General features: G+C 41.0%; 1 protein-coding gene and 1 long non-coding RNA gene across 3 annotated transcripts in view; one reads left to right on the plus strand and one right to left on the minus strand.

The window, feature by feature from the left end:
- LOC119475619 overlaps positions 1 to 8,979 on the minus strand; it is a 28,296-nt gene extending 19,317 nt beyond the window's left edge. The window contains exon 1 of the long non-coding RNA XR_005203841.1: positions 8,710 to 8,979. This is a non-coding gene — a long non-coding RNA (uncharacterized LOC119475619). The remainder of the gene's footprint in view (positions 1 to 8,709) is intronic.
- The window catches only part of syt7b (synaptotagmin VIIb), a 123,289-nt gene that overhangs the window by 58,842 nt on the left and 38,253 nt on the right, over positions 1 to 26,194 (plus strand). Inside the window, exons 3-6 of one of the 2 annotated variants that reach the window (XM_037748470.1) lie at positions 9,098 to 9,177; positions 11,489 to 11,629; positions 16,954 to 17,154; positions 23,491 to 23,841. In XM_037748470.1, coding sequence (XP_037604398.1) covers positions 9,098 to 9,177; positions 11,489 to 11,629; positions 16,954 to 17,154; positions 23,491 to 23,841 — 773 coding nt within the window. The remainder of the gene's footprint in view (positions 1 to 9,097; positions 9,178 to 11,488; positions 11,630 to 16,953; positions 17,155 to 23,490; positions 23,842 to 26,194) is intronic. The other variant, XM_037748477.1, reaches the window with a different exon arrangement.

Consider the following 26,194-nt stretch of genomic DNA (forward strand, 5'->3'; position numbering starts at 1 on the left):
TGCCAAACATTCTCTGGTACAAGGCTGTCCAATGTGAAGATGTGTTGCTTTTGTTCTGATTAGACTGTTGATCAGAAAAAAACAAGACATTTAAAGACGTCACATTGGGCGTTAGGAAATTGTGATGAGTATTTTACACTATTTTCTGTATAGGCCTAATAATTAATCGAAAGATTAATTGAATAATTGAGACATTAACCATTAGATCAATTGATAATGAAAATAATTCCATCCTATTAAAAAAAAAAAAACACTACTTTTTGTGATGCCGTAAAATTTAAACATGTCCTTCGTCATTTTCATTCAGCAAAATAATCCAAACTCGCAAATATAAAAAAATATGTTTAAACTTAACATAAACAGAACTTTGCCCAAATAAAAATATTGTCTTAAATTAGAAAAACTGTGATCTGTTTGATCAAAGAATAATTAAACATTCACGGTCAGCTTTCGGTACTTTTAATATTATTTTGGGGGGGGCTTTTTTGTCTTTTATTAGACAGACAGGACTATTAGAGAGAGAGGACGACATGCAGCAAAGGGCCGCGGGTCGGATTCAAACCCTGGCCGCTGTAGTAACTACTCAGCCTTGGTACATGGGGCGCCTCCTCTACCAGTTGAGCTACGTAGGCATCCCAGCGTTCGGTACTTTAAAGGTTTTGATGCTCAGTGCTACAGACACATTGTGACTGCTCTCATGAAAACGCATCGTCCTCCACAACTTCATATTTTATAGTCAGGCATGTTTCTGAACAACACTGCCATTGAAGATGACCTTTAGCTGTGTAGGCAGTCACATTTTCTTCTAATGACCTTGAATTGGATGTGCACAGTGAATGCTTGCTATGTTGTCGTGTTGTTGTTGTTGTTCTCTTTGAATAGTGTTTTGCTTTCTGTGCTCTGTGGCACAGGAGCCAAAGAAAGGCTGTATGTTTGGCCATGACAGCAAACATGATCAGAGACCTTAGTGCTCTCTGTAAACATGGCTTTGTGCGCTCTGAGCTTTGTGCATCATGGCTGCTTGCCTCCAGCCGCCAGCGCCATGCTAATGATTCATATGCTAATGAGAATCACTCTGAGCTATTGGCTGCTGCTGGAGCAACTGTAATTCCTCCTATACATTTTGATCCGCTGGCATTTCCTACACACCGTCCTGCTGTCCTCCCACCCCACTTCCCTTTTGTCCCGCTCTCTCATCTCTGTCTGTCTCTTTGAAGAGTGACTGCAGCACAGCAGTTGATCAAACACACACAAGCTGAGAGTTAACTGGACTATTCAGCCAAGCTAAATGACATAATTTTCTAGTGTAACATTTATGATCACTTACGAGACTTATAAAGTATGCAAAGTGCTCCTTAAAATCTAAATTGCTATCATTGACTTGGAGTAACAAAACCCACTGAACCTGACAAACAAACCTATTGCTTATCTTTGTTTACCCTCATGTTATCTATGTCTCTGTCTTTGTTTTTGTGTCACCCTCCTTCCCCTTTTATACCGAATAGTCTGGATTGTATTCCTCCTTTTGTCACTTTATCTCCATGTCCTTGTCAGAATGTCACTGATTTCGTTTTCCAGGATTGTCCCGCTCTTCTCTCGTCTCCGCTGCCTCCGTAGTTTCTCCTTCATAGTCCTTGTCTCTGTCTTTTTCATCTGACATATTATTATCTATTGTTTGTTTTGTGTGATACACTCTTAAAGGTTAAATAAATGAACACCTACAGGTAAAAAAAAAAAGAGGCAAGGTGCCAGAAGTGAAAATATAAAAAAGTCAGTAATACGGCTGCAACAAATGATTATTTATGTCATCTATTAAAGGTACAGTGTGTAGGATTTGGCAGCATCCAGTGGTGTGGTTGCAGATTGCAACCAACTGAGTACCCCTCTGTTCACTCCTTCCTTTCCAAGACTAACATGAGCCATCGAGTGCAAAACCGTTTTGCCTGTAAATTATCAGAAAATAGTAAAACATGTCCATAACAATTTCCCAGAGCCCAACGTGGCCTTTTTTGTATCGCTTGTTTTGTCAAACCAACAGTCCAAACGTCAAGGTATCAAATTTATTATCCAGCCAGATGTACATATAAGACAAAGAAAAGAAGGAAATCCTCACATTTGAGAAGATGGAAAAAGCAAATGTTTGGCATTGTTGCTAAAAAAATAACTTAACCAATTAATCAATTATCAAAATATTCATTGATTAAGGGAAATAACTTAGTGAAACTCGGCTCATCCTCCATTTTGTTATGTTGAAAACCACCCTGGCTTATATTCAACATTTAGACTGTGTTTTATGTCTGTAGTCAACATGTTCTCATCCCAACTCGTCACATACTGACGCTTTATTAGACCCCTTCGCCGTAAACACATGCTTGATGATAGAATTAAATAATAACACTTGCTAAGGATTAGGCAATAAAACTACTTGGTTAGATTTAGGGAAAAAAATAACATGGTTGGGCTTAAAATGACTACGTTTGTGAAGAAAATGTTTTGAAAACGGAACACGAAGGAACAGCTGATTGTAACGTGAAAGGGAAACTTAACGCACAGGACACAAACAGCGGTCTCCTGGATGAAAGTTTTATGCTGTTGTTGTCTCTTGTGTCTCTTTCGCTCTTTAAACAAACAGTGTGTAGGATCTGGTGGTATTTAGCGGTGAGGTTGCAGATTACAAACTCTCCCGTGTGCCAAGCGTGTAGGATTGCTACGGTGGCCGATGCGAAAACGCGAATGGCCCTCTCTAGAGCCAGTTGTTTTAAGAGTAGAGAGTGTTTGTGTGCGACGGGAGCGAGTAACATTATTGACTCCGACCCAAGTAGGAAACAGTGTTTGGTTTGTCCGTTCAGGGCTTCTGTAGAAATATTGCGGTGCAACATCGCAGACTCCGTGGAGAGGACCCGCTCCCTATGTAGATATAAACGGCTCATTCTAAGGTAACAAAATCACAATGACTCTTATTTTCAGGTGGTTGTACACTAAAGAAAACATACTTACTAATATTATATTCCATTTTTGCCAATAGATCCACCTAATTGTTACACACTGGTCCTTTAAACCATGTCACCACAGCACTGTCTGAGCGTTTACTGTTGCCACGGATGGATTTACAAAAGCCTGGTGCGTCATCACACGCCAACGGCCTTGACAAAGCCTCAGTATTTGACACCCTGGGAATGAGAACGGGCGGGTGTAGTAGACCTGTTAGTGATCAACTTTTGTATCGGAGATCTGTGCATGGGGCACGCAGGATATAGAATGACCAAATGTAAAGTAAATCAACATGGACATGAAGCAGAGTCCATATTTCATATATCAGGGGGGGATGTGACCTCCTGTCCCTCGTGGTTAACCGAAACCACAATATTTCCCTAACCGTAACCAAATGAGTGCTTTTGCTGCCTAAATGGTTCCACTGAACATAATCCATCTGGCAGCCACTACATTTCGTATAAAAAGTCATTTGGAAAACACATTAGTTGTATATAAACATCATTTCTGGGCGATAGGGTTGGTGAAGTCAGGTTTTGTGTGTTTGTTCACTTATTCTTCTGATGAATAGCATCAATATGAATGGTTCATTTCTAGCCATAAAAGAAACCGATTCATATGAAAGCATTTGCTCTGGGAAAGATGAAGCTGTCTGGAACTGGTCTCATGCCATTGGTTGTTTTATGGGAGTGGAAGTGGGAGGAGAGTGGGAGGAGGAGGCAAGAGGCAGAAACAACCACAGAGGCATACAGACAGACGGGCAGGGAGAGAGGTTGATGCTGGTCGGTGTTGAACATCCAGATGTGTGTCCTCTGCACAGCTATGGCGTCCTGTCCCTTTGTGTTTCTCACTTTACCCCTCTACTCCGCCGTCGTACTCCTGTTTCTCCCCGTCCTCTCGATCTTCCTTTCTGTTTCTCACATCCACCCACACTCTCTCAACATCATACCTTCTCCACCCTCTCCTCTCCAGCAGCTTCAACATTTTATGAATCTGTTAAATGATTGATGAGCTGCACAAGATAGCATATTCTTGACTGCTAGAAATCTCTCAGTCTCCGAATCTACTATTATTATTCTGTCCTGTGTGTATGCACTGTACAGTATGTGTGTGTGTGTGTGTGTGTGTGCGTGTGTGCGTGTGTGTGTGTGTGTGTGTGTGTGTGTTTACAGTGTAGAGGCTGATTGTAGGTACAGATCAGTTCAGGCCCCAAAGCTTTGCTCTCTATTGAAAATGTTTTAGCCGAGCCGGACACATGAGATGCGACACGATAAATAATAGAGTGTATTGTGGATGTATTAGAGAGGGAGATACAGTAGAATACATAAAGAGGCCACCTGTCTGCGGGACACTGAAAGCTGCATTCAGACAAACGTTCAGCCCTCTGCTGTGTCTGAAAGCCTCCAGGCTGCTTAAAATCCTTTATTGAGTACAAGCACTGCATTCATCATCCAGTTTAAAATTGAGCAACGAATCTCTCAACCAAAAAAAGCAAAGAAATCCTCCATCAAAGTCTGATAAGAAAGTCAGTCGCATAAAAAATACACATCAATAAACATTTGTTTTCCCAGGAAACGAAAATGGTAGAAGTCATAGAAACTAGAGAAACTGTCCTCATCAGAAAAAACACAGCATTGGTAGTTTGTTGAAATACTTAAAATAACCTACTGTAGTTTTCCTGACAAGCAACATCTTCTTGCTGGTGGTAACAGTAATTACTGTCCTCTAGCAAAAGCAGATGTTGCATGACATTGTTATTTCCACAAAACGTGAATGGTGACATGTGAAATTTTTAGTTTAAACTGGACCAAACCTTAACGACAGAGGTGGTAGATCAGAAAACATGTACAGTATATGAGTTGTTTTAGGAACGGTCAGTCAGTGAGCTGTTTTGTCTGTTTAGGTGTGAGGAAACTAGAAACTCGTGGTGCTCTTTGTCTGTATCTGGAACCATCTGTTCTGAGGTTTTTCAGACAGCTCTGAAATATTTATAAAGTTGCATTATACCATTCGGTACCTGATTCCACCCAGAGCCTTTAAACAAGGTTCAAGCAGAGTTCCTCTTATGTACCTTTCTGTGGGGTCCTGTCAGGGTTTCTATGAAGACCTCATTCATATAATATGGTTTTCACTCTTAGTCCTATATGGTGCCATAATATCATGATTGGATTTATACTTTTTTTTTATCAAGCAGCAACCTCCGGTACTGACAAATGAAACCAACGTGGAAGTGCCAAAAACTGCAGTTCCTTAAATGGCTTCAAAAGTGAGTCAATCCCCACAGACCCCCATGTTAAAATGCCCGACTTTACAGCAGAAATCAACATGTTTACAGCCTGGTGCAAAAAACGCTTTTGGTCTCTATAGCTGATTTCCCCGTTCATAACATCTGTAAGGGGTGTGAATTGTTATATATCATCATCAACAATCCATCTCTTTGCCCATTTTTGGATTAGCTGTGAACTAGGCTGTGTCGTCACTGCCAAGATGGCGACAGCCGGAGCCACCCACTTTGAACTTCACAACGGCTCTTCAGAAACCTATGGGTGACGTCATGGAGAATACGTACATATTTTATACAGTCTATGTTTTTTTTAATCAGCAAATCTGAACGCAGAGACGGGCACTCCTCTATATGACTCTTGTCACTATCATAAATAATTGAGGGAACACAAATCCAGTAAGCTCAGCAAATCATGACGTCAGACTGTCCTCATTTTGAGACTGTATGTTGTCTCCCACATGGCTGCATAGGTTAGCAGCACTGTCACTTACAACACAACGGTCCTCGGTATGAACCCATTGACTGCTCAGCTGGGGGATTTAAATGAGTTTATTCTCCCTGTATGTGTTTTAGTCGTTCCAGTTTCTTCCAACACTCCTAATACATGCAGGTAAAGTGAACGGAAAGTAAAAATAGCCTGTAGGTGTGAGTAATATACAGTTACAGCATGTCACGTGAAACAGATAAACTGTAGAAGATGTGACTGCACACCAATATCTGCAGTACCTAGTGTTCCTGTTGCTAAACCCCCTACACTGCAGGAAAACCATGAGTAGTAACATGATGTGCACATTAGTGAAAAATAAATGGATAGAATAGTTAAAGTGACTCCACTGTAAAATGGCAACCTGTGACTTGTAGACACCAGCAGATGCAGATAGCAGCCAGCAGAACAGAAACCACGTATAAAACCACCAATAAAAGACAGATTTTCTTCTTCTTCTTGTGTCATTTCATTTCCACAATTAACATTTAATGGCAGATACATGCATCACTTATTTAGCATCATCATGCCTTCTACTGTTCTCTCCGTTTGAGCTGTTTGCAAGAGGTTATTTGTAGCCGTTGCTGCAGAGTGTGTTGCTGAAAATACTCAGTTTTGAGGAAGAGGGAAGGAGTTAGATCGACACTTCAAAGAGTGAAGTTATGAATTAGTATACCGCTATGTTTGACAGTTCTTGTGCAATCAGAAGGAGCAGGGTTGAGAGCGTGGGAGGGAAACAAGGACACACCTTCATCACCAAACAGCTCCTGAAAAAGCAGAGTTGAGCATGGATCTCTGGGTGTGCAAACAATAATGGTTCCTCTTCTGCAAGACTTGAAATTAATGTTATATAAAAGTCATCACAATACCATTCTTCTCATACTGTAGTTTGTCATCCAGGCACATCGTGTGCTAGTAAAAGTCCTTGAGTTTCAGCTGTGGATCTTTTTTTTTTTATCTGTCTGGCACGATGTGATATTTATGATACTAATGTGGAGGAGTCATATGCGAAGTACTGCATACTTTGTCTAAATATGGCATATGTGATTAAAACTCAGTGAAGTTAATAAAGATAATTATCTACAGCAGCAGATGGTTATATAGCTGAGGTCTCCAAACAGAGTCTGACATGTTGTTTCCTTGAATATAGATACAACTTTACTTGAAAACAGGTATTTTCTATTTAGTTTTAGCATTTTATGCCATATGTGCTCTTTATGTTCTTGTATTGAGTTTACGATGGAAAAACATTATGTAAGAGGGTCTGTGTGACTCAGCTGGAGAGAGCTCACCGTTATCACCCTCAAGAGTTCAATAAATACAGAGTTCAATAAAGCGTAAAGCTCAATAACTGTGTATATTGCTCTGCTGAAAGCATGATCCGTTAAGTGGTGAAAATGTGCAGAGTGAGTAAATATACACAAAAGAAATGTATGCCGCCTATGTAGAATTTTCTCACCCTTGAAATGATCCTGTTTCTCCCTGAAAGAGCTCAACGATAGACACTTGTCTGCTTTGAGAGGAATACTTTGTGGTTTGTAAAGTGTCCCATATCTGAGGTGTCATTGTTTTCAGTTTCATTAAGCTGGATTTATACCTGATGCCAGGGTTTAATGGCAGACCAGCTGCAGATACCCACAGCGTTATGATATATAGTCCAGCATCTACTGTAGTTGGATGTATTGTGCATGATCAGGCTGTGTCTTGCTTCAATTCTACACAGCCTACAGTAATTGTGTTTACATTCTTTTGTCCACTGTGATAGAGAGCAACGGTTATGGTGAGCAGAAGATGTGCAGTGGAGATTGCTTTTCTGGATGTGTGTTACTGAAAAGACTACGGAGACTATATCTTAGTTAAAGGTCCAGTGTGTAGGATTTAGGGGGATCTATTGGTTGAGATGGAATATAATATTCATAACTATGTTTGTATTAGTGTATAATCACCTGAAACTGAAGATCGTTGTGTTTTCATTAGCTTAGAATGAGTCCTTCATATCTACATAGGGAGCTAGATGCCATGAAATCCTACACACTAGCTCTTTAATTTGTTGTCTTCACAATCTCACTAAATACTCTTCTTGTGGCCTTTAAGGTGGTATCGTAGATGATGCTGTAGCCCCGACATGTCGTTTTTGAGGGAGGAGTACAACAGCTGCAGTGACAGCATCTCTGTTCTTAGGCTCTGTAGATATGCTCTAACACTTAACGCTTAACTATGAATATAACTTTAGTCTTTACAGGTGAAAGGCTCCATTCACACCAGATCAGGTGTTACGGTGATTTGCCTCAGGGTCGTGTGGCAGTGTGGGAGCGTCATTTTTAATGGCCTTGACTGTGACGATTAAGTAAGGGATAATATATAGCGAGCCGATCATTGTTGTGAAAGAATCCCCGACAGGGTGATGCATGGATGCCGGGTCTTTCATCGCCCTGAAGGGGTTTCTTTTACAACAATGAACCATAGCTGCACATTATCCCGCTTATTACACGGCTACTTACTTAAGAAATAAATAATTTGTCACAAAAATGGTCCGCCAGAGTCCAACATCAGAACTGTTCCCATAGCAACAGTCTGCTATAAAGAAATAACAGACCGCAGAACGCTGTGATTGACCAATCAGAATCGAGTATTCAACACAGCTGTGTAATAACGTCTTTTATTCCCTCGTGACTGGGTGGTACAGCTCTGGATCGCCGGTTGCGTGATTGACCACCGCAGCGTGACCTCCAAAAGTTGTTTCTGTTTGTACTTTTCCGCCACAGGCCACTGCGTTATGTTTTTCGGCACCCCTTGCGAACACCGCAGCCGCACTGCCGGATCTGGTGTGAATGCAGCCTAACACACCAAGCTATTGCAGCTCCTATTCATTCCAATAGTAAGGGTTTTAAATGTTCAGTTTTAATAAATGTTTAGTTTTATATGTCTTCCAGTTTAAAATGATTATTACATGTATATACATTTCTGTGTAGACATGTATCCCGGTGTCATAATGTGCCTGATTTCATTCTGTGTCTGATGTACAGCTTACACAGTACATTGTGTACATTTCCTTTGTTTGTGTGTGAAGTCATGTCCGTGCATGTGAGAGTGTGTTTTTGCATCTCATTGTAGTTAAGTGGTCCCTCATCAGGTTTTGATCCTCAGACGCAGGCTGTAGTCCTGGCATCAAACCAATCTCTGCTCTTTCCTCATTTTATCATATTTTACACCATGTTTGGGACCTGATGCTCTTCTAAAGCCTCTGTAATGTGCACTTCACTTGCAAAAAAAGCGTCTGCGAACAATGATCAAAACATGGCTCTAAGATCCGTCTCTCGTCTCTTGTCTCTTTGCAGGGTAAGAGGAATAAGCCCGGGGTGGAGGCTGCCAGCTCTCCAGATTCTGTGAGAGGTCGAGGGGAAAATAAAGCCATCAAGTAGGTGTCAGCGAGGGTTTTTTGATGGAGGCATATGGAAATGATCTATGATGTGGTGATAATATCGCATTTTAACAGCCGTTTCTGATTGGAAAGCTAATCTTGTAGCTCGCCCTCCCCCCCCCTTACACGGTCGGAAATGTCCACCATGAAATGATGCCCTGAAGACAGAGCTATATGAGTGTATTTCTCATTTATCAAAGAGGTTGAATTATGCAATCTCGTAAGAACACAGTGGAGGAAAGTTACTTGTGTATTCTGTTCATATAAATCAAAAGTTGGGTTACGGATAAATAAGCTTTACCTCCAAATGACATTTCTTTTAATCAGTTTGGAAAATACAAACATAACTGCAAAACACAAAAAACACAAATGCATCAGTCACACATTATTACAGATCACTAAAACAGTGTTTTCTACAACTGTAAGTTGAAAACAGTAAATTCAAGAAATTGTTTAATAATAAAGAAGATAAGAATCGTGAAGAAAGAGGTAACATCTGCACACTACTAACACAATATTTTGATTGACTATGTTTCGATCCTGCTTGGATCTACGTCAGGTCAAATTGTTTAAAAAGTGGAAACCAATATACTGCATATACATACAGCACATCAATAAGCAAACAAGCTCTATGATGGAAGGTGTGGTTCATCCAAAACACCAGTCTGATAAAACCTCTACAAACAGATAACAATTTGATAAAGTACATAAAAACAGTAATACAAAAGCTATACTTCTAAATATCAAACATATGTTATTTATAAACATTTTATCATATTCATCATCACATATATCAAAACATCCATCGCTAAAAATATGACATTAAGGTAGAGGAAAAAGGAAAGAAGAAATCTTTAATACATGTACAGAAATTGAGTTTTAAACACTCTAAACAAGCTATCTATATCTATATCAAATCACAATATGGAAAAAAGACACCTGTTACAAATATGTGTGTCAGAATCTAGAAAAATATATAAGTATAACTGTATATATATTGAAATATTGAAATGACGGTGTATGTCAACTGTGCTGCTATCTTACATAGCTGTAGTTATATTATTTTGGACTGTAATATTAACATTGGAAACTAAAATTGGAATTGATGTTGTTATCATTATTAAAGATTAGAGGTGCTGAAGCGTGAATGACACAGCTATCAATTTGTCATTTATATCACTCATTTGTTACTATTTTACTTCCTTTGTGTTTTCTCAATAACTTGATTTTGACTCTGAGTTTTTGTTGTATACTGACTTTTCTACCTTCTCTGTTTTATTTGTTTCCTCATCTCTGACAGAGTGGTAATAAAACGTGCAGGTCCAGCCCGTTCTCGTTCCCAGGGCGTCAAATATCGAGGCTTTGTCACGACCCACGGCCCACGCCGTGTGATAGCGCCGCACGAGGCACCCTTTAGCGCCTGTGTGAGACACACCAGGCTTTCCAATAACTACAATGTAAACCCATCCGCGGCAAAAGTAAACACTCTGGGTGAAAAGACACACACAGGGCGAGTGGGAGGGGAGGTGGATGGGTCCAGCAAACACAAGGCTTTCATCCAGGAGACCGCTGTTCATATATACAGTATATACAGTAGCTATATATATACATACATATATATGGTGGACAGACCAGACCAGCTGGACATCCTTTGTGACTAGGAAGGAGTGGTCAAAGTGCATGTGGGATAAAGTGCTAGTGCATTAGCCATTTAAAAACTTAATGGCTTGTGGGACAAATGAAAACTTAGATCTATTTTTAGTGAATAGAGGGGGCCAATACCGTCGCCCAGATGGCAGTAATTTAAATGAGGAGGCAAAGGGGGTGCCTCTGGTCAACCACAATATTGTTTGCCTTCCTCACTGCTCGGCCTCTGTAAATAAATTCCATACTTGTTAGCGTGATCCCAGGCAGTTTGCTGGCAGTTTCTGTGCCTCAGTAGCGTTAACAAACCAGCAGATGATACAGAAGGTTAAAACACTTTCAATAAAGGCACAGTAAAACATTATTAATGTTAGACTCACCTTATATTTAATGAAGAAATTAATGCAGTATCTGTGTTTAAAGAACGGTGCCTTGTTTTAGAATATTACTTTATAGGCGTTGACATTATCATATTTTTTTCCTATTCATTAACACTCTCTCCCTGACCTTTACATTTATGAGACAATATTCTAACTTTGCTCTTTTTATGTTTTTTTTCTCAGCACTTCTCTCATCTGTCGTGTTGTTCTTCTATATATATCTGTCTTTGATTGCTTTGCTGATCTTACCTGTCTTACCTCTCTCCCTCTCTCGCTCTCTCTAGCCACAGTGATCTGGACAGAGACTTTTGGAATAACAATGACAGCAGCAACGTGCAACAGAGGTGGAGCTCCTACCCGCCCAAGGAGTTCCTCTTAAACATGTCTCCATATGCCCCCTACGGAGACCCTCGCCTCACGCCCAAGTGAGTCTCAGTCATGGCTGGTAAGGGACCCCTCAATCTGGGCAGGGCTGTAATGAACAGGGGCTTGTGTGCACCTTGGAAAACTAGTTGACCTCATAAAAATTGGGCATTATTAGCACAGTAAAGGTGTATTTTGCACACTAAATTAAAAATTAAATAAACTCTAGTGTTTGGCTATTTGTGTGCATAAGTATCTAACAAATAACACAAAATATACTCTGAATCAAAAGCAAAGGTTGATCAATATATCACTCTGAGCAGTGAAAAGGTCACATTTAATAGCCTGAAGCGGGGCAGAAAGCCTCTTTTTGTAACGCTGTCTGGCCACATGTCTTTTTAACAGAAGTCTCCTCTCATCCCTGGTAATCCTCATGTTTTTGCTTTCAGGCATGTCGACAGCGAGGTGGTGTTTAGTATGCACCGCTGGCCATGCAGCGCCTGATAGAGATGTGCAGCACCATCCCTCAATATTGCTGTGGTTCCTAGGACTGCCCTAACATTGACAGAAATTACGACCGTTTTCCAAGCGATTGCTTTTAGATAGCTGTCTGCCAACAGCTGTATGAAATTAATAGATACATCCTATCTGAAAACATAAATCATAAATGTTTATGAGATAGATGATTACAGAGCGAATCTAAATTATGTTGGGGAGCCCTTCCTTTTTGAGCACCATTTGGTTGCTATAGTCAAAACTCAAAATATCAAATCTGGGAAATAAGATTTTAGTTTGCTTTTGCACAGCGTACAGGGTGTACAAGTGAAAGGTTTGAGAGCCCCATTCCCTACAGCCCTGCTAGCCTCATCAGACCCTCTTTACCTCTCACCTGCAGCCCATGGCGTGTTACCATGGAGACGGACAACCCTCATAGAGCAGATCTCACTGTTTCACCTGAAACCTTTTCCCCTTTAATACAACTCAGCCCAAGTATAAAAAAATCTGCTTCTCAGGATGTTGTAGCAGACTTGACTTAAACGTATACTTATCTGAGCCGTTAGGGCGTCCGCAGAGGGTTGACTGTTGTTTCTTTATCTTTGAACGGGTTTGTTTAAAGGAATAGTTTGACATTTTGAGAAGTATGCTTATTTGCTCTCTGGCAGAGAGTTAGATGAGAAGATCGACACCACTCTCACACCTGTCTGTTAAATGTGAAGCTCATAGAAATAGAATAGGAGTAGAACGTGGATTTCCCATTCAAATCAACGTAGGACGGTCAGAGCGGCAGACATTTCTAGAGCAGCGGCCATTTTTATGTGTACCGTTGCCATTGCGCGCATTGTAGAGGGCTAACTTAGGTATAAACTAAACCGACTTAAGTGGACTCACTGAGGTGAGGTTTTGCAGTAACGGCTAAAATGAGCAGTAGTAGGTCACGATACGGAGCATAAATCGACACACTCTTGTCACAGCGTATGAAAGCTCATTGTTGTCGCCAGATGAGTGACGACTTTGTTTGGCTCATTTTCTGTATCCAGTGAAGCATTAAAGCATGGTGGAATTAGCAAGCTAGCTGGCTACACTTAACGGCCTCATTGACATGTGTTGTCACCATAACAACTAACAACAATCGCCATTTTCTTTTGTACTAGTCGAATGACCACGGAAAACAGTTTGATGTCCGATCTACTCCTATTCTATTTCTGTGGTGAAACTACAGCCACCTGCCGGTTAGCTCAGCTTAGCACTAAGACTGGAATCATAAGGAAACAGAGTTAAGCCCCGATCAGACAAAACGCCCGTTGGCAAAAGGCGTCGGGCAAAACAGCTGATGCGCCTGTCGAGCGGGGCTGTGTGCTTAGCCGGGCGATCAAATGTGATTAACGGAAATGTGCGCTCTCTCTCTCTCTCTCTAAGACAGTACTGAAACTATCACAACATGAGATATGAATCCGTACCTGGCGCTGAAATGTTAGGAATATTTCACAATATAATACATTACATTTTATGCTCGTCTAAAAGCTACTAGAAAATTGCAAAGCGCGGCAGAAGAGAGGAGCGCGTACCGTAGGAAAACAAGGGTTTTGCGGGGCGATGTGTTTCTAGCGACGCATCTCCATGTGATCGTGGCCTTAGATGAGAATATCAAGACCATTTTCTCACAGTTTCTCACACTGTTTTGTTAAATAAGGTATATAATATGGTAGCTAGCTAAGCATAAAGACCTGGCTCTGTCCAAACAAAGGTACCAAAATCTGCCTTTTAGTCCCTCTAAAGCCCACTGATTAACACATTATATCATATACCAAATATACCAAAGTGTAAAAACAACATTTGCTGGTTTACAGGGTTGGTTATGTGCCGGACTATTTCTCGAACTGGGACCAGTTGCCAGGCAACTAGCAGAGACTCCAGAAAGTTACTGCGCCTGGCCAAGAAATAGTCCAACACAAAACCAACCCTGTACAATAGTTTTATTGTACAGATTAAACAAATAACACACCATGTGCTAATTAGTGAGTTTAAGAGGTGCTGGTAGATGGATTGTGTTACCTTTGAATATCTGTGCTAAACTAAGTTAACCAACAACTAGTTTCACATTTAACAGACAGGTATGAGAGGTGTGTGATCCTCTAATCGAACTCTCTGCCAGAAAGCTAATAAGCGATTTCCCAAAATGTTCAACTTTTCCTTTTAATGGGTTGGTTTCTGTTCTTTTTTTATCCCTGTTGTGTTGTGTGTGTAAAGTCGTGTGTGTGTGTGTGTGTGTTTTTACTCCTCTCACCTCTTCTTCCACTCGCTCTGTGTTTTCTGCTCATTTGTTGTCACTACTCCCACTATCACTCATAGTACTGTAAGTGCTTTAAGGCTGCCTGATGGCCCTCCTGAGTCTGGTCTACTGAGCCCTATTCCAGAAATAGTGACGCTGTCTCCGCCGTGTACAGTACAGCAATTAAGTGTTTGGATGGTAAATCATCTGTTTCACATCAACCTCCGTTCCATCATTTAGATGCATCTCACACGTCACCGAGGCATTTAAGAGAACCTGTTCATTCTTATCCTCTCTAATTACAAATCACTTGACTCTTTCAAAAGCCACAGGGTGATCAATTACTCTGTATATGTGCAGTGATGTTGTAAAATCAGTGAGCAGCAGCGACTGTTGTGATTGCTTTGCATTATGTTATTGAGATCATTATTTATATTTGAGTGGCATTTAATTGGTTGATGATAGTGGCATTTCTGATATATGTGACAGCAGATCAGTGAGTCAACTGTTTACTCCTTAGTGTCGAGATAATGATGCTTTTAGGCCGGTTTGTTTGTTTATAACCTTTTGCGCTCAGAGGCAATTCCAAGTATAAAGTGGAGAAATGCATTAAAACAACATTTAAAAGCACAATAAACACACAATAAAAAGTAAAATACAATCACACAAAAAGCAATATAGCTAAATTATAGTATAGTTATAGTGTAAGGAAATAAAAGTGCTGTAGAGAAATTCAGTTTAGAACTTTTATGATGCTGATAAATCACACGTGAGACTTGTATGGACAGGGAGCCAGAATATATCTCATTGTTCAGTGAGAGATCATTCATTTTACCGTCAGCCTGCTCCTAATGTCTTAATGTTGTTGAAGACATTGTCGTGGTGTGCAGCTGTGTGTTGTGTGGTTTGTCCTCAGTCAGTTAAAGGTCCCTGTAGTGAAGTCGACGTTCTGTCTGTACTCGTCTCTGTGACGTTTTAAGTCGTGGTCGGCTGGGGTGGGTTAGGTGGCACGATTTTAGAATGGAAACACAAACCCATCAGACAAAAGTGCTTTTTGTTTTCATTGTGAGCTGCAGGTGAGTTGAGATTAGAGACGTTGGTGTTCTGTTATCATCACCTGAATCTTAAAATCTGCAAGATGCATCTGCATTGTTACTCAGCTATTATGCCCAATTCACAGAGCCAGCAAATTGGTCATTGCTGCCCCGTGTGGCAACCCGTTCTCATCCCAACTCGTTACATACTGACGCTTTGTCAGACACTTCAGCATCACTTTTTGGTTGCATGTAAACACGTCCTTAAGCCCCCCTCGGCGTCACTTTTCTCTTGCAGCAAACTCAGGCTTAATGTTGTCAATAAAGACAAAACACTTACTTATGTTTAGGCAACAAAACCACTTAGAGGTTTAAAACAACATGGTTGTCCGTCCGTGTTTCTTTGTTTCCTACCGCCCCGCTGTTCCTCCCAGTTGGGCCGTGGATAAGGGTGGGCATGGTGGTGCTGGACCCTCGCCGGGGCCCAGTGACAGCGGGGGAGGTGCTTGCTCTGGGACAGAGCAGTCGAGCATTCAAAGCGTGGTGGCGGGGGGCAGCAAGGCCGGGCGCTAGTTGTTATTACATTGAAAATGTGACTTGACGTTGTGAACATGGCACACAAACGAACAGCTGATTGTAAAGTGAAAGTGAAACGTAACACACGGGACACAAATAGCGGTCTCCTGGATGAAGGCCCTGTGTTTGTTGGACCCATCCACCTCCCCTCCCGCCCGCCCGCCCGCCTGTCCTGTGTGTCTCTTTCACTCTTTAAACTACATCACCACAGCAATTTCTCTGAGCGTTTACTATTGCTGCGGATGGCTTAACATTGTAGTTAATGGAAAGCCCGGTGCATTTCATACCGGCGCTAAACGGTGCCTTGTGCGGCGGTGTTGAACGTTGACGGCCGTGACAAAGCGTTGGTATTTGACACCCTGGAATGAGAACGGACTGGGTGTGGAGTGAAATGAGGCCGACCTGCTGCATCTCCAAACTCTTGAAACTTCGTGGCCTATTTCTCAGCCTGAAATATTTTCAAAAACTGATTTTAGTGAAGTGAGTGGCTGCAAGAAGAAAAAGTTCCCTCTAGGCAATGTATTCAAACGCTTAACTTTGCTAGCATTTTGCACTATACTGTAAGAGTGAATTGGGCATTACGAGTTGTCAAGGGAAAAAGTTGGCCTTCAAATTTGTACAGTTTTAACAGAACTTTTGTACTATGGAAGATATGTTTTTGTCTCTGTCAAGTATCCACAGAAAAATATCCAATTTACTCTCAGGGTTACACAGTAAACCTCAGCTCAGACCTCTTCACTGCTTTCTTACTGACTGTCTTGTTGAGCAGCGGTGGCTGCTCAGGGTTGTTGTTGTATACTGAACACTTGTGGCTGCACTGAGAGCTCACAGAGTGTCTCACTGACCAGTTTGACTAACTTTACTGATGAATCTTTTGCTCTCCGGCTCTGTACGTCTGTGCGTCTGTCTCCCGTCTGTCCGTCTCTCTCTCTTCCTTGTATCCTGGTCCTTTCTTTCTGTCTGTCCGTGTTTCTTTGTCTCCGATCCGCCCCGCTGTTCCTCCCAGTGGGGCCGTGGATAAGGGTGGGCATGGCGGTGCTGGACCCTCGCCGGGGGCCAGTGACAGCGGGGGTGGTGCTTGCTCTGGGTCTGGGGCGGGGCCCAGTCGCAGTGACAGCGTTCGAAGCATGCTGACGGGGGGCAGCAAGGCCGGGCGCTGGCAGACGGTCCAGAGCCACATGCAGGCCGGAGGCCTGCGGTTTGGCAAGTGAGTGGCGCATGGTGACAGGGGGCACGCATGAGGGGCTACAGGGGGCACAACAACAGCATGGTGTGGATATCAAGGAAGAGTGTGAGTTTGTCAAGACATAGTGAATGGCACTGATGCATGTATGCTCAAATATGGACATCAGCAGAAGCTCTTTTTGACACCTGCAGATGAAGATAATGTGAGGACGGGCTGGAAGAGAAGCCAGCTGCTTTGCAGAGTCTACCTGTGATGCATGAGTAACCGTCTGAAGTCTCTCGACCACAGAGAGCTTCGTCACTCATAAACAAACGCCATTTTTTATGTCAGCTGCCAACCGTCCACCAGCTGATGTCAGGACAGTCTCAGACAGTGCTGTTCCTCCGCAGCCTCCAATTTACTGAAGGCTGTGACAGTTTCAAGAATTTCAAACAAAACAGATGCTCACAGAAAAATCTTCGAAGATGGCGTGCTTGTTCATCTGAAGTAAGAGTTTTTTAAATGAAGAATGGGTTGTATAAACAGCAGGAGAACAGTTTTATTAGGCCAGTGAAAGAAAAAGAAACCCTTTCCTAAAACACGGTTCAATGCAGCTTAATTTTAACCAAAGTTCACTGTGTATCAAACAGCTCAGAAGGTTTGTACAGCAGCCAGTCAACCAGCCAGTATTTAACATGATCATCTGATAGTGTAAACAACAACGATTGAGAATTGAGATGCGAAGTGGAAGGAGCTATTTTAGGCGCCCTTGGTTCTTGAAATAAAAGTCCCATTCATTTTCCCCATAGACAAAATACGTGACTCACAGTTGGAGCACTTCTACAGCTTGGATTGACATGAAACTCCCACGGTTAAATCATCAGTACAAAAGATTCAGAACTGCGTTAGAAAATATCAGGTTCTTTGATATAAAAAGTCAAAGGGATAAATTTGTGTACATAAAAACTTTGATGTAGGCGTTAATTACGCCTGCAGGATTGAGACCTGAGGACAAAACATGATATCTCAGAACGAAATTGAAATAATTAAAACTGGTATAGCCGTAACATCATCCTATACGATTGTTACATTATGACATTTAGCCATTAGAATGGGCAAAAAACACCTCTGGAACCAGCAACTCCTCCCACTTCACAACTCTATAAACATAGTGTGAGGTAACCAAAGAAAAACATATCTCCAATATTAATATTGTCAACTATATTACAGGTAGTTTAAAGCTTAAAGGGATAGTTCAGGTGTTTTGTAATGAGGTTGTATAAAGTACTTATCCATAGTCGGCACACCCCTGCTATCCCTTTAAGTGACATTTTTCTAATTAACACAAATGATACCTTGAAATTAGAAATTGTACTGTTACAGATTGTAATCTGCTTGTGACCCCTCATCCTAGATTTAACACAGTATGTGAAACTAATAAGTGATTGTTTGCACTCACACTGTAATTCTTCGATCCCTGAAAAGGTCAAAGTTGTGAGTATTTCACAGCAATGATCGTAGAAAAGCCTGAAAAATAGTTTTGTGTAGCAGAATTTGATCCAATCCTTTCCCATTAATCATCTTGTGACCTCTCGCAATTGTTTTGCGACACCTCCTCTCTGTCAGCTGGGGAACCACTGCACTAGTCCGTATGGTTTAGCCCAGCTGTTACAACTGATCCCATCACATAAATCACATACTACAGTAACACCACCTTCCCAGAGCAAAGCGGCTGACGACAAACATTTGGCAAGAAGAACCCAAGGGTTTGTTATCATCACCTCCTGATCTCCAGCTCTGCTGAGCATTAAACACACTGTATACTACTATCAGCTGTATAAATGCTCTATATTCAAATAATCATCTGTTCCATATATGTGAGTTGTGGAAAATGGTGTTTGGCGAAAGCTGCATATTTTTGCACAATGAAGAGATAATGAATAATAAAGATCTCTCTGTATGTAAATCACAGGCCAGAAAGTCAGTCTCTTGTACTGTGACGCCTGGTTCATTCAGTAAATAAGGAGCAAAACATAGTTAAATAGATTCATGAACAAGTGTAGCGTGTAGATGTGGGTTCACCATAAAAGTCATCCTCCGTTCATTCATTCATTCAGTCATCTTTATCCTTAACTTTATATCTATAATACTGTGTGTCCTTGTTATAATGCAGTTGGTTGATTAGAAACAAGAGAGCGAAACTCTGCCTTCAGAATTGATATTTATAGACATTACAAATTGCTTCCATGCATAATAAATGAATTATTCTTCATGTTTGACTGATTTTCGTAAAGTTTTACAAAGTAAATCTTATAATGATTCAGTTTATGGCTTTTTAACAACATGACAATAAGACTTGCAGAATTATTTTTGGCTTCGAATTTGAATTGTGTTATTTTTCACTCCTCCTGTCACTTCTCCTTTCAGATCTACCTGTATTTCCATTTCTCCTCTGGAATTGGTTTCTATTTTTGGGCATCCCTCTCTCTCTCTCTCTCTCTCTCTCTCTCTCTCTCTCTCTCTCTCTCTCTCTCTCTCTCTCTCTCTCTCTCTCTCTCGTTCACTCTTCACTGTTAGTATTTCTTTTCTCGCTCTGGCTCTGTCTCCTTGTTCTTCACCCTCCTCAATTTTCCCTAATTACAAAATCATTCAAGGTTTATAGTCATCTTAATTGACTTTCAAGCAAGAAGAAATGTGAAAATAACCCTCTAAGTCAGTAATAGAATACGGCAGATAAAGAGAGCTCATGCTCGGGGAATATGAATGACTTGCGCTGGTGCTTTACAGATTTATACAGAAAACAATACAGATGTGCAGCACCTGAAAGCACAAGTAGATACAGCATCAAGGAAATGACACTGTGTTTTTAAAATTAGCAAATTCTTTGCCAAATTTCTGACACTGAACAGACTGGTAAAATGTATTTGCGCACGGACCGGCTCCCAGCTGTCTGGCCTAATGCCACCATGCATCCAGCCAGATGTATTGATTTATCATGATGCCACTTATGACAACGTGTTTGTCCGACCCAGAAATAATGTACAGCATAGAGATTTCTATGTGGATCCTTTCAATTTATCCTTCATATCTACACTTGACTGCACCGTTGCTGCAGTGTTTGGTTTATATGATCAGATGTTCAAATAACAATTGTTTCTTTGTCGTGTGTTGTTACACTTTCATACGTTTCCTTTCATTTTTCCTTGTGATTTCACCAGAGGAACAATACATCAAGTGGAGGGAAAGTGATGTTGGCAAACGTGAAAACCTATACAGCACATATTATACTGTTAAAAAAAAATCATTGTTGTAAGGTAAACTTAAAAATATATATTACATGGATGCCTTAAGATGTTGAGTTCATTGAAACTCGAATAATAAGTTCACATAAAATGAATGACTTGAAACTATTTATAACGTTTTAACTTATTTGAGGATGAATGAGCATGAAGATGAATTGAGTCAGCTCCAAATGTTCGTGCACGCAGCCATCAATGATGGAAAAGAAAATTAAAAAAATGTAATTTAATACAGAGTGATAAATAATATGTTCAGTTTTCCTTGTCGCTTCTCAAAAGAGTCTTTACGATCACATCGGTTTGTCATTAGAACTAATTATTTCAGCATTTCTTTCAAATTTTTTTATTGAGCCAAGGATGATACGTTCAGCACACCATTGTGTCAATGCTCATTTTCATTTACACGTGAGAATCACAGAACTACATTCCTTTGTATTCATAAATATGAAATGGATAATATAAAAGACACAGGATTGCATTTGGAGAACAATATCAAAAATGATTAAACCAAAGGGGAAGGAAAAATCAATAAATAATTAAATAAAGTTAAATAAAATTGACAAACTAAAATAAATATCAGTGCTGTCAAAGTTAACACGTTGACGCAAATTCATTTTAATGCAACTTGTGATCTTTAGGTCGTAGTGCGCAGTCGTAGAGTGAAGATACTGGCATCATATAAACTACAAATCCTCAAGAATCCATTGGTACCAACCACGTCATACAAGCTTGTCAAGAAGGAGGCTAAATAACGCTCGAAACGTACGCTAAATTTTGGTGAGGAAAAACTGGCATGACCATTTTCAAAGGGGTCCCTTGACCTCTGACCTCCAGATATGTGAATGAAAATAGGTTCTATGGGTACCCACGAGTCTCCCCTTTACAGACATGCCCACTTTATGATAATCACATGCAGTTTGGGGCAAGTCATAGTCAAGTCAGCACACTGACACACTGACAGCTGTTGTTGCCTGTTTGGCTGCAGTTTGCCATGTTATGATTTGAGCATATTGTTTATGCTAAATGCAGTATCTGTGAGGGTTTCTGGACAATATTTGTCATTTGTTTGTGTTGTTAATTGATTTCCAATAATAAATAAATATACATACATTTGCATAAAGCAGCATATTTGACCACTCCCATGTTGATAAGAGTATTGAACACTTGACAAATCTCTCTTTATGGTATATTTTGAACAGATAAAAAATGTGCGATTAATTTGTGATTAATCGTGATTATCTATGGACGACCATGCGATTAATCTCGATTAAATATTTTATACTGTATATATATATATATATACATACTAAAATGGAGACATTAATTAAATCTGATTATAGGAATAGGAACATATCACAGAACTTCCTTATCTACCTAACCTCCTTCTGTTTCCCTGTCCCTATACCCTGCTCTCGCTCATCAGCTCATTAGATAAATAATGAAATATTTCAGCTATGTTTATGTCTTTTCTGTCAGTTTAGTATGGCGGCTGGCTCTAAATACAACGATACCCATGAGCCTCAGCTGTAGTTGGTATGGAGAAGAAGCCAGTCAGAGGCAAAAGTGTTCAGCTACTTGATTGTGTACTTCCTAAGAAAATAAGTCATAGTTAACTAGTCTAGTTAGGTTTTTATATACACAGACTTGTACCTTTGACTTTTGATCAAAGAACCAGATATTGTTGAATGCAGTTGCTCATCCTCTCTTCTGATGCTTCAACTTGGAGTTTCATCCAAGCCTTGGAAGTTCTCCAAACAAGTTGCCTCACTTTGTCTATGCAGAAAATACACCAGACTTTTACTTCTGTAACCCGAAATGCCCCGAAATATCTCCTCTCACCTCAAAACTCTATAACACGTCCGCTCAACAGAAATCCAGCATATGACTTTTTATACATTAATTCACATTTATTCAGTTAAAATATTATGCACAAGTAAATAAACACATTCACATCAAAGCCTATCCTGGGGAAAGACCTAATGGCGTGCAATATGTGAGTGTGTGTATGAGAGAAAGCCTGCATGCATGGGTGCATGAATATGAGCTCTGTCTTGTATTTACTTGATCCAGCATTGCTCCGCTCCTCGGGGGGCTTGTCCTCTGGCTCTCCAGCAGAGTTAGAGCCGAGTTAATACTGGAGAACGAGCGCTAACACAACTCAAGTCCAGGCAGTAAATCCTCCCTCACAGCATTAGCTCCAGACAGAGCTGTTTAGCACAAGCTTACAGTTATCAGGCAGGGCAGTGATTGAAGGGAGGATAAGCGGCAAAGCATTATTACATGATTGTAAGAGTAGGGGACCGGTAATTAGAGAGCAGACTTAAAGAACGGTGACTGGAGGTGGGGTGGAGATAGATTGATGTGAGGGCTGAGGGGGTGGGGGGAGAAGATGAATGGACAGAGGAAATGGAGAGCAGTTGAGCTCAGAAGCACAAAAGTAAAGGGAGGAGTGGGAAGGGAAAACAGAGAGGACCTTAGAGAGAGAGAGAGAGTGGTAGAAGCAAAAGGCAAGAAGGTAGAAGTAGGTCAAGGCTAATTAGGGGAAGAGGTAACATACAGAAACAGAAGCTCAAGTTAAGTGATAATGATACTTTAACGACAGCTTGAGTTTAATTCCATTGCAGAGGTTTGTTTTGACATCAGTTTGGAGAAAAATAATTGAATGTTTACACGTCGCATGCCATCCACTGTCATGCAGCCTACGCTTGAAATTCTACACAGTTTTCATACAGATGTTGAACAGTAATCTAAAGCTTTTTGACAACTCTGTTCTGCTTTCTCTCCCTCCTCTCACCCTCTTTCACTGATCTCCTTTGTTGTTTTGTGCTCTCTTGATCCTCACTCCCTTGGATATTCACTGCGAACGCTGTGTTCCCACTTTGCAATCTGAGCCGTATATACGTTTTTTGCCATTTTTATCTTCTGCATCTTCCCTTTTTTATATACTTTCATCTCTTCTAAATCCTTTTTTTTTAAAACTACCTGCCCTGTCCCGTATGTCTCATTTTATTATCTCTAACTGTGATGTCTTCCTTGTTGTATCCATCTCTGTCCTCGGTGCTCCTATGTGTCTGCTCAGTTTCGGGGACGCCTCCCTCTCGTCTGCCTCCACCCTGGAGCACATCCCGTCCTCGGCTGTGGCGCGCCCTCGGCCCTTGGTCCGGCAGCAGAGCCTCCAACAGCCCCTCACCCACCAGCCCCCTCCGGGCCCCAACGACCCCCCGGTCACCTCACAGAGCCTGGGTCAGCTGCACACGGGCCCAGGCGGCGGGGGCCACCGCGGGGGTCCGCGCGGGGTCCGGGGGAGTCCGGCTGGAGCCTCCCGGTGCAGAGGAGCGGGGGGAGCGGGTCGATCGAGGTCAAATCCTGGTAGCTGGGATCACATGATGGAGCAGATCCGCCACAGAGGGCTGGACGTCAAGTCCTTCTTGTAAGTGTCATGACGTTTTCTAGAGTGTTGCTTCCTTTGCAAAACTTTAAATGTTGATGAGGTGTTGCCAGAGATGCTGATTCCAGTCAACTATGATCATCTTTCAGGGTTTAGTTTGTTGATGTATGTGTCAGATGTGACAGATTATAGTCATGTCAATGTGACCACCATCAGTAGATCATATCGTCTCCTCTCAGACACACTTTAATGTCTGTGAATATGATGCAAAGTGATTTTTGGAAAGCTTCCCAGTCCTTTGTTTGTTTGTCATTGTGTGTTTGTGTGGGTATGTTTGTTTGTGTTTGTGTGTGTACTGTTAATTGAAAACAGACCGCTGAATACTGAGGTGTAGATATAACATCTGAATATTACCATATATTTAACATATTGTATACATTGTGAATACCTAGTAACTCCAGAGGGTCTTAAGAAAACTAAACTTGTTTTTAACTTGTCCAAAGTGCATTTATGAATTTCATGAAACCAAACTTTACAAAATGTTAAGTAACACTTTATAATAACCATCATTAATAAATGGTAAATTGATATTTAATTAAACTTTACGTAATAGTTATTTTACTGTTAACAAATAATAAAATAGTAATTAATAATGTTTACTAATTATATGTAATTTATGTAATTTTATCATTAGTTTGTGTAATATGAAATAATTTGTTTATAAGTTATATATTGTATCATAGCTGATAAAAGAGGATAGCAATTACATTCTGATTAGGCGGTATATTTTTGGCATTATTTGACAAACATTCCATAATAACCTTTCAGCATATTGTAATTCAAGTGTTCTGAGAGAAAACTAGACTTCTTTACCTCCTCATGGCTCTGTTTTCAGGCTTTAGAATATCTAGCCCGTGACGGGAGACTTTGACCAATCACAGGTCATTTCATTGAGAGACCGTTCCTATTGGCTGTGCTCCGGTCATGTGACCAGAACTTGGCGTTCCTTCATCAGATTTTACAATGGCGGCCGCGTCACAAACTTTCTCATTTTACAGCTAAACAGTACACTACAAGATGTTTCTGAAAACATTTGAGGCGAGAAATAGGCATTAACGTAACATAATATTGATTCATATTTGATCAGCGCTGCTTTGTTTTACCGTTTGATCGGAGTTCGTGAGCGATTGACAGCCGGCTCTCATAGATAGCAGATGGACAGCAGACCTCAGGTTGGCTCTGGTTGGTTGTTTTCCTCCGGTCTGTGAAATCTTGCAGATACCGGAGGACACAGAGGCACATAATTTTTTTCCTGGTTACCTGTTTCATGTATTACTGTCACGATATAGCGACCGTTTTATAAAAATAACTTTTTTTAATCAAATTTGCTCCAAGCCTACTTCAGCTTTAAGTCAACGACATTCAGCGTCCTGTTGCTCGTGCTCGCGCTTGTGCTCGCACTACCAACACACACAAGACTGAACATGATTGACAGGCATCATGTGGATTAACGTCAGCAACATTAACAGCTAAAACCACAATATCACTACTGTATATATTTCACATGCTTGGCAGCAATGTTAGCTTACCAAACGAAGGTCCCTCCATGAATCGATGTTGATCCTAGTGTTAACTTTTCCTGCTTTAGCCTCCGGACCATGGTCAGAAGGCACAGGGGAAACAACGTAGTTTTGGTCTCTTGGGCCGGAGTCGATAACGTTACTCGCTCTAGGTTTTGCATGTGTGCATCATGACAGCATGACAGCATGCATATGAACTGCACAGTTGCAGTAACATGGGGCTGTTGTAAGGTTATTCTCCTCTATGTGGCTAGATACAGTAGTGATGAATTATTACCATCACTGTGGAGGAGGTTTAGAGGCTTAAACAGCTGGGCAGCATTGGAAAGTTGTTAAAATATTAACTCCTAAACACCTTATATTGCACTTAAAACATATTGTTACCGTCTACATACTGTGGACTCGATCTATCTCTGTTGAAAATATAGTTTGTCCAACATAGGCTTACAACAATTAGAATTAAAGATTAAAGAATTAGATTAAAATAGCCATAAATCTGGGTCTCCAAAGAAATATTCTCTCACTCTACAGTTAGCAAAGATCATTACGGTTTTCACGACGCCGACTATTTTCCGATTCACCCACTGCTGAGTTGGACGTCTGCTGGTGTGCGAAGGCTACTGATTCTTTGAGATACTGAGCACGAAGAGCTCTCCTCCTCCTCCTCCGCTTGACTTGAATGATAGATTACAGATGATGTGCTCCACAAAGCAGCATCACGTAAACGCCTCCCCCTTCTCTCCTCTTAACCACGAACATAGACACCCACGCACACACACACACACACACACACACACACACAGCTCTACACCCCT

The sequence above is a fragment of the Sebastes umbrosus genome, chromosome 2 (assembly GCF_015220745.1).
Source record: "Sebastes umbrosus isolate fSebUmb1 chromosome 2, fSebUmb1.pri, whole genome shotgun sequence".
In the NCBI taxonomy this organism is placed as follows: domain Eukaryota; kingdom Metazoa; phylum Chordata; class Actinopteri; order Perciformes; family Sebastidae; genus Sebastes; species Sebastes umbrosus.